The sequence below is a fragment of the Scleropages formosus genome, chromosome 9 (genome assembly GCF_900964775.1).
Source record: "Scleropages formosus chromosome 9, fSclFor1.1, whole genome shotgun sequence".
Taxonomy (NCBI): domain Eukaryota; kingdom Metazoa; phylum Chordata; class Actinopteri; order Osteoglossiformes; family Osteoglossidae; genus Scleropages; species Scleropages formosus.
The window spans coordinates 7,664,991-7,677,581 of record NC_041814.1 but is presented as its reverse complement, the minus strand read 5'-3'; the positions used below and the strand labels follow the sequence as shown (position 1 = coordinate 7,677,581).

General features: G+C 43.0%; 1 protein-coding gene across 1 annotated transcript in view; it reads right to left on the bottom strand.

Moving 5' to 3' along the window:
• map1sa (microtubule-associated protein 1Sa) overlaps positions 1 to 11,591 on the bottom strand; it is a 28,267-nt gene extending 16,676 nt beyond the window's left edge. Inside the window, exon 1 of the mRNA XM_018745867.2 lies at positions 11,412 to 11,591. Coding sequence (XP_018601383.2) covers positions 11,412 to 11,568 — 157 coding nt within the window. The 5' untranslated portion in view covers positions 11,569 to 11,591. The remainder of the gene's footprint in view (positions 1 to 11,411) is intronic.
• Positions 11,592 to 12,591: the final 1,000 nt, after the last annotated feature.

Here is a 12,591-nt window from a genome sequence, read left to right as displayed (position 1 = left end):
GTTCATGCGGTTAAGAAGCTGAAATGCCTCTACAGGGTGGGAGAATTCATACTTCGCAACAGAGTTAGGAGCTCAGCTGTCCAGAAGAGTTGGACAAACCTCTGGACATCAGCTTTCCAATTTAACATTACTTTCTTGTATAGGGTGGTGAGGTGGCACGGTGGCACAGCGGGTTTGGCTGGGTCCTGCTCTTTGGTGGGCCTGGGGGTTCGAGTCCCGCTTGGGGTGGACTGGCATCCCATCCAGGGTGTGTCCCCTCCAGCGTTGCGCCCCGTGTTGCCGGGCTAGGCTCCGGTTCACTGTGACCCCACTTGGGACGAGTGGTGTCAGACTGGGTGTGTATGTTCCTTGTATAGCTTGAGACATGATAGAATTGTGGAATTGCTACATTTCTTGAGAGGGGTGGGTCAGTGATGCTAGACTGCACTGTTAAGCCTTCCTGAGGCATCATGGTTCTAATCCAAGGAAACACCAAGAAAGGGAAGCGCACACTTGAGAACCTCAATGAAATATGCATGTTGGTACCCAACGACTGATGGGGTGCTTGGGGGTGTCAAGGAGATGGCTCACAGTGAAGTTGGCTGGTTGGATTGGGTCCTTGTGTAAGGTCATTGTAATACTGTATATGCATGGGGTGTAACATCTTATCCTGTGTATGTTGAATGAGGTAAAGTTCCTAAACTGAGGGAAACCGCAACTTTTCAGGGAGATAAGCCACTGCTAGTTCTTGTAAAATTAATGTAGCGAAAATCTAATTTCATGGGTTTGTTGAGGTAATTTTACAGTGACCAAGTTCCTACTCAAATTTCAGTACTACAGAAGCAAGTTTTTCCTCCCCCCAAACTACATATACAGAGGTTTAGTACGTTTAGCATTCAAGGTCAAACACAGTGGATGGCACAGCAGTTCAACAAATAGCACTGTCACCTATCAGCACCTGAGCTGTTCAGGTGTAGGTTCGAATCCAGCTCAGTCTGTGTCGAGTTCACATGTTCTCCCCACATTCACATGGGCTTCCTCCAACAATCTGAAGACATGCTGTTAGGCGAAATGGCGATGCAATATTGCCCATACTCCATATGTGTGCGTGCACAAGAGAGAAGACCACCCTGCAGTGGACTAGTGTCCCATCTACAGTGTACCCCATCGCCGACCCCCCCAATCCTGATTCAGGACAAATAGTTAATAAAAATGGATGGATGGTCAAATAGAACAACCAAGGTCCAAATAAAGCAAAATTAGATGGAAGACCAAGGTATGAACAGCTTTTTCCTCTGTAACAGACAAAGAGGAAGCAACTGCCAGCATCCCCTTCTGTCTGGCTTGGACAAATATAGCCCTGACCTCATCATCACATGCCTCATCCACAACACATAACAGTTCCAGGAGGGGGGGGGGGGGAACAGGAGGGAGAAATACAAATCCCCCCCCAAAACACACCACAATGTGCAAGGTCAAAAGTCTCCCAAGTGAGATACAAGAAGCTTGCCCCAAGCCACATAAATCTGGTTCAACACAGGCCTCATCATCTCACTTCCTGTTGCCACTACTTACCCTTTACACATAGAAATGAGTAAGTGGGTAAGAAGTTGCTCTTCCCTTTAAAACTACTTGTCCATCTCTATCGACACTTGCTACTTTTGGTTTCTGAGTAAAGTAAGAATATGAAAAGGAATTCTCATTTCACCCTGTGTGCACTATGGTAGCAAATTCCTCTTTGAAACCAAGGAACAAGCATGACAAAAGAACAAAAAATGAGGAACGATAGAAAATCACCATGTCGAAAAAGGTTAAAAACTGTCATATCCAAAAATTTTGCATCCATGAAGGCCCTTCAGAGACCAAAAAAAAATTTAAGCTGGAGAAGAGAAAACAAACCATAAAAACAGCACACATTCAAAGCCCAAGTCTGAAAACATATTTGTGCCCAATATGTCAGCAGCGGTTACAGGACTATTACTTAGCCAACACAGAACTTAAGCTCTTCAAAGCAACAGATTAACATTACATCAAGAGCTGCATTTTTCTCCCCTCCATGACATGTTCAGAAATACTTCATGTTGTACCACAGTAAAAAACTCACCAAAGACAGAAGAAAAATTTTTGAAAAACAATAGTATTCATCTTGGTTTTTTCCCCCAAGAAAGCATGGTGGCGCAGCGGGTTTAGCTGGGTCCTGCTCTCTATAGTGGGTCTGGAGTTGAGTCCCACTTACATTTCTGCAAAGGACTGATGTAGAATTATAGAAATTTCTTTCTTGCAGTCGTCTAAGCTAAAAGACATGCAACCAGTAACTAAGTGAAAGGGGACACTACTGTATACAGTATGTTACTGGTGCTAAACCTGGTTGAGACAAACCCTGTTTCAAGAGGTTTAATGATTCTTGGGAAGACGGTCTCCAGCCTACACGCCAAAGTTTTGGTTACAGTTTTAAAATCCATATTAGGCAAACTAGGGGGGGGGGGGGGGGCGGTGGTGCGGTGGGTTGGACCGCAGTCTTGCTCTCCGGTGGGTCTGGGGTTCGAGTCCTGCTTGGGGTGCCTTGTGGCGGACTGGCATCCTGTCCCGGTTGTGTCCCCTCCCCCTCTGGTCCTATGCCCTGTGTTGCCAGGTTAGGCTCCGGCTCATCGCGACCCCACTAGGGACAAGTGGGGTCAGTCAATGTGTGTATGTGTTTTTTTCCCCCAGTCTGCTTTGAAAATCACCAAAACTAATAAACTCATGTACCTAATGTCCCAAAATAAGAGGAAAACAAACAGGTTAAAATATGCTAAAATAATGTGGCATGCCACCATAGCAGTAAGCATTAATTGTTGGTTCTTAGCATCACATTTACTGCGGAGCAGGATGTTTAAAGCTGTTTAATGTTTCACATGCAGCGATGGCTCAAAAGAATCATGCAGAAGAAAAATTGTCTGACATTTTGCATGACAGTTTTGTATACACATAGCTCCGCATAATTATGAAATTACATTTAAGTTAAACATATAACCCAGTTAAAAGCAATTTCTCAATATGTTAAACAATTTTATTGAATAAATTCAGGATCTGTTACAACAAAAGAACATAACGAGACAACAGGTAAAAAGCACAGCCAATGATTAACCGAACCACTGGCGAGAGTCAATTCCATGCATTTACAGCAATCTGTAGTAAAGCACCATTAAAACCTTTCATACAGGACACAGGACTAGCAAAGACAGAGGAACTCAAGGCAAAAAAAATGACAAACAGGGATGACAACGCATCTCTGAAATAAATTATGCTTTGGTCTCAACTCATCTGGTAAAAACTCTATGCAGAGAGACAAATTAACGAAAGAGTAAAGTACCTGGCTTGGTTACCGTGAACATGTTCTGCAAGCCATTTTTGTCTCGAAAAGTACAAAAGGCCATGTGTGATAGAGTGTTAGCTATTGTTCTGTGTAAATTTCATGTTTGCATTTTTGCTGCTCGACAGAACCTTTTAATGAGAATATTGTGTAACAAAAGAAAATAAGAACTACGGAAAATAGCAATGCAGTGGATTGCACAATACCAGTAAACTTGTGCAAGCAGCGAAAAAAAAAATGCTGAATGACTCGGCAATCTGTTTCATCTGTGCAACACTATGCACTTTGTGAAATGTTGGACATGAAAAAAAAAAAGTCAGCCTGTCTTTTACTCTATTTTTGGTTTGTTCCAATATATGCCAGACATATATCAAATGATTCCCATATTACTACTGCAACCAGCTGCAGCAAAACAAATTCTACCCCAGAAAGAAAAATCATAATCAAAGCATACTAAGTCTTGTAAATCTTTTAAAAAAAATCTTTAGGAAAAATGAAAAGGCATGTTGCATTCCATTGTATGACTTCCTCGAAGGGCCAAAAGGCTTAAATCATGGCTCGGAGAGTTAGTGGGGCTTGAACAAGGGTTTAGAGCTCCAGATAAGCCCATTTGTGGCTTTAGAGCTGTAGAAGCTTCGTAATTCTAAATACCACGTGGCCCCAGCAGTTGTGGCCCAGTTAGGAAAGAAGCTCAATGCAGCCTTCATATTCACTCAGTAGGGTGTACGCATCATGTCCCTGCATGGCTGCAGTCAGCTCCAAACTCTGGCGAAATGTGCCCCTCGCATGACAAGAGGACCCTCTTTAGTAATGCGTTTTAGCTAGATCTGAGGAGAACTTGGCCCAAATCCCAGCAGGGTCAGATTTGTCTGTCATGATCACAAAAATATAGCTGCTAGTTTAAAGAAAGAAGATAAACAGTTTTGACAAGTAAGGCACATGAAACTTGTGTTGAATTTAAAAACAAACAAAAAAAAAAAACTATACCCCACAAAACACTTGCAACAGATGGCACAGCTTTATTCACATTTTTCCAGGCTTACCCATGAAATCCATGAAAAAGCAAGTCACAAATGACTAAGTAATCTCAGTATCTTCTCATTCAAAAACAAAGGTAAAAGACAGGAATTGTCATTCTCCAAGGACCATACTGGTTCTGGATCTGGAGCAATATGCTGCATATTCAAATCCTAGGACAGGGTCTTGGAGTCAGCAGGTTGCATAGCAGTTAGGGCAGCAGCCTTACACTTGAAGAATCCCGGTTTCAATCCCACCTCCTGATGCAAGTACTTTTCTCAAAGGTTTTACATTACATTCATCCATTTAGCTGACGCTCTTCTCCAAAGCGACTAACACTGTTGAGATCCTTACCATTTACCCATTTATACAGCTGGGTAATTTTGCTGGGGCAATTTAGGGTAAGTACCTTGCTTAAGGGTAGCACAGCTGGAGGTGAGACTCGAACCTGCAACCTTTGGATACAAAGGCTGCAGCATTAACTACTATCCTACCAGCTGCCCCACAAACACACTGAACTGATACAGTATAAAGTGCACAGCTTATAAGCCAGAAATTTTAAGTAGTTTTGACTACAGGAAACAGTGGCTATGGAAAAAAGCTATAAGAATGTTTAAAAATGTACATATCCTGCTTCAGCAAATATGTTAAACTGCATCATTCTTCACCGTTACACTTCTTAGCATCTGGAAGAGGCAAGAACCTAGCAGCAAGAGTCAAGATGATACAACCATGTTCTTTTTAATAGCTTTGGGTCCCCTTAAACTAATTTTCTTTGTCCAGATTCCAGCAAGTCAAGCCTCACGACAGTCTGCGAGTGGCCAGCTTCATTTGCCTACCATCTGGAATATTCACAGTCAAATTAAAAGATGGTAATGTCTTCGAAAGAGCGCGTGGCCATTTGAAGAGCTTGAGCAAAGCCATCATTTTCGATCAAACAGTATAGAGGAAACAATCAATCCTTTTGATCAATAGAGCATGCAAATTTCCCAAACAGAAAAAATAATTTGAGGCAGCAACTGATGTCAAAAATGATGCTGGATTTTCTCATTTGCTAAATCCAAGGTATTGCCCCTTTCTTCACAAGAGAGCGCAGTGTCCACAGATCATGCTGCAGTATTCAGCTTATGAAATAATTATTGCATCAGTAATGTTGCTAATTTAAGAGTCTCCCTACAAACCTGCACACTGTACAGCATTCTGGAATGGAGATCTATGCATGTGTTCTGCAGCTGATCAGTAGCCCTCTGGCACACAAACACTATGACAAAGATGTCACCATCACTATTCCAGCAACAAGCCAAGGGGTGCCGGCGGTGTAAATTAACAGAGTAAGATCAAACTATCAGACAAACTACCATGAACAGAATCAGTCCTCAAAAGTTGTCACACATCCCCACTCCCATATCCTGTCCACAGCCCACCGCACACCCAGTATGATTCGGACATTTGAAAGTCACGTATATAGAAGACCAAACGAAGTGTAAGAAACTGTGCGGAGCCCTGTAAAAAGTGCATTTGGCATGGATGTGTCATGACTTCCTCAAATACAAGCAAAGCTCTCTGTACCACGGATATGGTGAACGCCGGTGACGTGCATGTTCGATCAGCTGACCAGTAGTGCAGCACGTTCACAGATAAGCACAGCGAGAACTCAAGGGGAGGAGAAAGAAGCAACTGATAGACAGAACCCATCAGATAGGCAGCCAGATATATAGAGGAAATTATGCAAAGAGGCACTCCTACAATGTGTCAGCTGTCCAGGCACACCTCCCTATTCAATTGCAAGTCTTATGACAGCTCTTAACTTCGGACACATGCTGACAGCTATCTGACACTGGAGTCAAAGCCAGGCACGAGCCGCACCCAAGGCCATACACCGAGACCACGGTAGCCTTGCCTGCTTTGCCCCACCCTTCAACGCCAGCTGAATCAAACCAGCTGCCGTGCATTTTCCGCAGGGCAGCATCTGAAGGCAAAGACGTTATGAGGCCTTAATTATATAACATCCTGGACATCTGCTTTAATGTCTGCATGTCCAGTTACTTGCCTGTTTACAGGATTAAATTTGTCAGAGTTTTAATGTGGGCGAGGACGGAAAAATTAAACACACACACAGAGTCTCAAGCACCTATAAAAGGCAATGTTTTTCTTCCCCAGTTCCCTGATTAAGCCATGCTGAAGTAACTAGGTTGCATTATTTATGCTCTGCAGCATAGACTGGTTGTTTGGGCCTGCCACGCAACAGCAGCTGAACTGCCATCTGAGATTACAATTTTAAACATGGCTTTGTGGGAATTATTCTCACAGAAAACATTTCAATTCAATTTTAAAACCATACACTAATCTTCTCCCAATACAGAGGTGATGACCTCCAGTTAAACCCACCAAGCAAGAAAGGCCTCGACCTAGAGTAGTAAAACTGAGCTGGATATACAGTATACCTGTCCTTCTTGCAGTCTCACATGTTGCTCAGTCAGCTAGAGCAGCTTCCCTTTCCCCAGACCTACTTCTCAACTTGTCTGCAGCCTTTGACACCATCAACCACCAAATTCTACTTCTGTTTCTTCGAAAAACACAGCACTGAAATGGTCCCAGTCCTACCCATAATCTGTATTATAGCAGGTAGTCTGATATGGCTCCTCGTCTTCTCAGCCTCTCTTAACTGGTGTTCCACAGGGCTCAGTGCTGATTCCCCAACTCTTCATCTCTTCCTTTGGTTTGGCTGTCGCTTCTCATGGAATCTCCTATCACGTATGCCAATGATGACCATCTCTGCTTCAATGACTGATTTACATACAATTCAGCCTCTCCAAAAACAAGATCTTTTCTCTCTCAACATTATCAGTGGACAACTTGCTCATTTCACCTGCTTCATCAATTAATAGTCTGGGAGTAATGATCAACTCCAGTACCAGCTTCTCTCAACACTGATGCCATCATCTGAGCTTGCAGATGCAACCCACATAACATTTGCAGGATCTCCCCTTATCTCACAACAAACTCTACAAAGCATCTGGTACAGGCCACAGTATAACCCTGCCTGAACTACTGCAATTCTCATGTTCAGCCTAATGGCCTCTCTTTCAAAACTCTCCATCTTATGCAGAATCCCGCTACACGTTGTGTTTGACCAATCCAAGCGTTCCCATGTATTTCCCTTCCTTGTCTCTCTCCAGTGGCCACCTGTAGTTGCCATATCAAGTTTAACTCTGCTTATGGCCTTCAAGACCATCAATGGATCTGCTCCCCAATACCTATAGGCCTGATCGCTCGTTATACCCCAGACAGACTGCTATGCTCCTCCAGCACTAACCGCTTGGCAATCCAACAAACAATAGATCCAAAATCAAAAACCTGAAGTTTCTCAGTTCTTGTTCCAATGTGGTGGAACAATCTCCCTTCCTTACTGAGAACTACCGAATCCCTGTTAGCATTCATAAAGGGCCTTGAAACATCTTTCAGACTCACTTCTCTCTAGATCCCCTACTTCTTAAATTTACATTATATTATTGGTCACAAATACCTTTGCATTTGCTTATACACACACACACACACACACACACACACACACAACTCAGGTAATGCTACTGTTAATGCTACGCTTTTTAAAATTTTGCACTTTCTTCCAATGTAATGTATACTGGTTTAAATGGTGACATCACACAACCTGACTATTTCAAGACTCGGTCTCTCCATCTGTTCATGAAATGTACTCTTGCATTCATTGAGCTGTATGTCGCTTTGGATTAAAGCATCTGGTAAAAGAATAAATGTGTTCCCTACATTCGCATTCCAATTCATGAGACTTCTCAGAATGTCAGACAGTTCTCTGTGAAAAACAATACATTTCTCTGCATCAACACATTTCTGATGGACAGACTAAACTGCTGGTTCATCTTACTTTGGCCATCAACACTTTCATGGATGAACTTACTAACTTTTTTAGTACATAACCGTAGCTGCTGCTAAAAGATTCTTTAAGTAAATGCAGCAGCCACCGACAAGTCTTTCACATACTTAACTTAAATACACAAAGTATCTAACAAGCATATCAATTATTCTCTCCTTATTTATGTGCATTAAGTTTACTACATAATGAGTCTTAAGTATATGTAAATCCATGACAGCAAGTTGATGTCTTTGGCATGTAAAGTGCTTATTATGCATCTTAAAGAAACTCAAGTGATTCTTTACGTCAAACTGATGATGAACTCACATGACCACTACAGAGTGATGATATACTATATATCATACACACACACGCGCAGATAGTCTGAAACCGCACGTCTCCAGCGAGGTCTCAGCAAACCGGAGCCTAACCCGGCAACACAGGGCGCAGGGCTGGAGGGGGAGGAGACTCACCCAGGACAGCACGCCTTTCCATCTCAAGGCACTCCAAGCAGGACTCGAACCCACACCCATCAGAAACCAGGCACAGGCCAAACCCGCTGCACCACCACTGCCCCCTCATACATATATAAATAAATGAAGGACAAGCCCTATGGTGAACAGCAAAGTTCCTAGACTATTCAAAGGATCAAAACCCTGCCAACTAATTTTTTCTCCTTTTAGGCAACTGACGGAACCTGTTCCACTCCATGAATTAAAACCAAGCTGTTTCCTGTCTAACAATATTTTGAAATCCTTTCCCTACAGCAATGCCCTATCCACAAGTTCTTTGTCACCTTGTAAACCAGCATACATTACATTGGTAGCTCCATATAGAATCCTGATGCCCTGTGCACAAGTTCTTTATTGCAAAACTTGCAATATAATGAAAACATGGAACCATGATGGAGTGTTTAGCATCTGTTACCATTAATGGGGTTTATGTAACAATCATAAAAGATATTCAAAACATCTTTACATCAAAAAGAAAGGTAACAGTACAGAATAGGGAACCAACTGCCATCCGCAAAGTGTACCAGGATAGATTAATTTCAGCATCTGTATTCCTCAAAATCACATGCAAATGGCTGAGGACAACCACATGCGTGTGCTCGTTTTCTCCAAAGGAGGATACATCTCTAGCTAAAGACAAAAGCAATAAGGTAGACAGGAGGACAGAAGACAGAGTGAAATCGAGTCAGAGAAACCAGCAGACATCCAGAAAGTTTCTAATAAACTCACTAACATCACATACAGTGATGCTTAAGGTATATTATGAACACTTCATACAAATTCTTGAAACAGCATCTGGAGAACTACCACTAGGAAAAGAAATACAAACTTTTAGCAAAGCATGGTATGCAAGTATAAACTAAGTTTCAAATATTTTAATGTAAAGTAGTACAATCAGTATAGCAAAGAAATAGCTACAGGAGCTCTCTTTCTGTAAGATTCTACAGGCAATATCTAATAAACAGACTAGCTATGCAAAATAACTACATTTTATTCATGAATACTAAATAGTATTTAGCTAACACCTTTTCATCCATTTATAGCTAAACAAAGACAATAGCATTTCTTCCTGCTGTTTTCAATGCAAGCCTTGTACATTGCTCAGATTTCATTCTGCATTCTTCAATGCATAAATCACAGCTCCAGGAATGAGTTCCAAACCATCCCCAGTGTCAAAAAGTAGTCAGTTAACCTTCATGCATTGCAACACTGACACTGAAGTATTGAGACATTTACAGATAAGCATTTCATCCTTTTCTTTACAATGGCAAAATTAGAACTTTTTATTATTATTCTGTTAACCTTTATTTAGCTGACACTTTTGTGCAAGGAGTTATAAATTTTCAATAAACAACTTTTCATTTACAGCTGGGTAGTCTTGCTGGAGCATGCACTGGAATTGGGACTATAAATCACCTACAACTACCCAAGAAAAAAAGTAAGAAAACCATGATGATGATAAAAGCTAAAGCCAGCTGCCCTTCCCCTTTCAAACAAACTCACAATAAACTTGACATGATGAATACACACTTGTGCTGTAAAGAATCTCAGTGAAAAGGTTAATTTGCATTATTCTTTAAACCCTTACATGATTGAAAGACTTTCCCATGATGAACAACGTCACTGGCGGCACAAACAAACAACCACACGAGTACTATGACTGCAGTGTATAACGAACATAAATAGCTAGTGGTTTTCTGCGCGCGCGCGCGCACACACACACGCACACATATTCTGCAAGGTGCGGCCAGTGCGTTATCGCGCTGCGAAAGATTATTCCACGTTGCAAGAAAACACCTATTTAAAGGCCAGGTGCACGACAATAAGTGTCTCTACATTTTAGAGCGTTTCCAGAGAAACTGTCTGAATAATAAACGCACAGAGCCAGAGGAGGAAAGGTCTCCTCGTCCGCGCTCAGAGATGCGCTCCAACTGGGCGCGGCCACCGCGGGAGGGAGACACAGGAGCAGCCAGGCCCCACACAGCCATTGACAGACACACACACACAAACACACACACACTGCACCGACACTACAGTTCAACACCAAAACCACACCAGCGCTAACAACACAGTGCTTTTCTCAGCTGTGAAACTGCGAGCAGCTATTAAAATACATGTGACTACACGCACACGGCAGGCCAACGAATAAGTTAGTAATTGTGTACGTAATGTATGTAGTGTGTGTGTGTGTGTGTCTGCAATGCGTGCCGGGGAGCACGATTTGGGGAGGTGTGTGTGTGTGGGCACAAACACATTATAAAGCACCCTTTAGACAACGTTAAACTTGTCAGCAAGTTGCTCTGGCTCGGAGGAGCACCGCAGCGAGCCCGTTTCCAGCGAGTGAATGCGACAGGGCGAGGGTCGCGCGCGCACACCGCACGGTCACGCAGCTCGCGAGCTGAGCAGTAGGAGCGGCGCGCGCGGACACCCCTCCCATTTTCCACGCGCGACATGTGGCAGCCCTTCGCAGCCCCCGAGCTCAAAAAAAAAAAAAAAAAAAGACACACGTAGAGTCGTTGAAACTGAACAGTTTGCTACTTCTGTCCCGTATATCTGTGCAGAACTGCAGGCGGCGGTCGCCAGCGGTTACAGATGAAAAAGCCTAAGGTTAGGCGAAAGCAGAGGTTACGGATTTAAAATGGGTGAGCGCGCTTTTTACCTCTTTCTATCTCCTCCACCACGTATTCCACCTGGCCAGGGAGACTGTGCTCCCCGACAATGACGAGCAGCGAGTATTTGTCGTTGCTGAAGCCAGGATGTGAGCCACGAACTGCATTCTCTGCCACTTCCATTTCTCCACACAGCCGTGACGCCATATTGAAAAGTTTGGTCAGTGATGTTCCAGCCACACAAGCCAGGTTGATACAAAGGGGCGGGTCGCCGGGCGATCGGCACGTCGAAGCGCCAATGAAATGCTGAAAAACCCAAAGTAATATTTAATTAAATACGTATAATACAGAGCGTGCGCTGAAAAGTGTTCATTTGGAAACTTGTTAGAAAAGGGAAAATCGACAGTAGGACGAAAATGGACGGCTGCATGAAGCTGTTCCTGCTTCGTTTTTAGGCGTTCTTTGTGTTTCCATTGGACCACACTTGGACTGGTTTTGCCTTTTGGCGGCGGACAGTTATTTTTTTTGTGTGTGTGTGTGTGTGTGTGTGTTGCACAGGGTGGCGCAGCCATCTTAAAGCGCCCGGACTTTGTGGGTGTGGGTTCGGGTTCAGATTCATTTCAGGCTGAGTGGAGTTTACGCGCGTTCCTCCTGCCTCCACAGGTTTCCGAGCGTAATCCAAAAAACATGCAGTATAGGCGACGATGATATATTTCGTGTTTTTCTACTCCGGCACCCTGGTGTACCCCTCTTAGCTTAGCATCTACCAGATCTAGTAATTCCGGGATGGGCTCCGGACCACCGTGACCCTGACAAGCATAAACGGTTAATGAAAGTGCGTGTTTCGCACAGAATTATAATCATGCACCCTGATAATCGTTTTTCATGAGTTTTCATATATTAAATAAGTGCTACATAGATACCTTGGTAAAGAAGGCTGTATAATTAATTATATTTTATGTCTCCGTGATAGGCGTCCTATGTTAATGAACATAATGCCGTAATGTTTTCAGTTCTTACATGCGGATTGAAAGATTCGAATTTTAAGCGTCGAAGCGCCGCTTGGTGGTGCAATTTGGCCGTTGAGTCGCGTGGGGTTTCCGCTTGTCTGCGTGTATACGCAGAAATAATATTCTACAATTATGTCATGAATATAATTTTCATTTGCTCCAAAAATCGACGAAATTTACGGACAACATTTACAAATTGATTAACTGCAGGTCTCGCCAG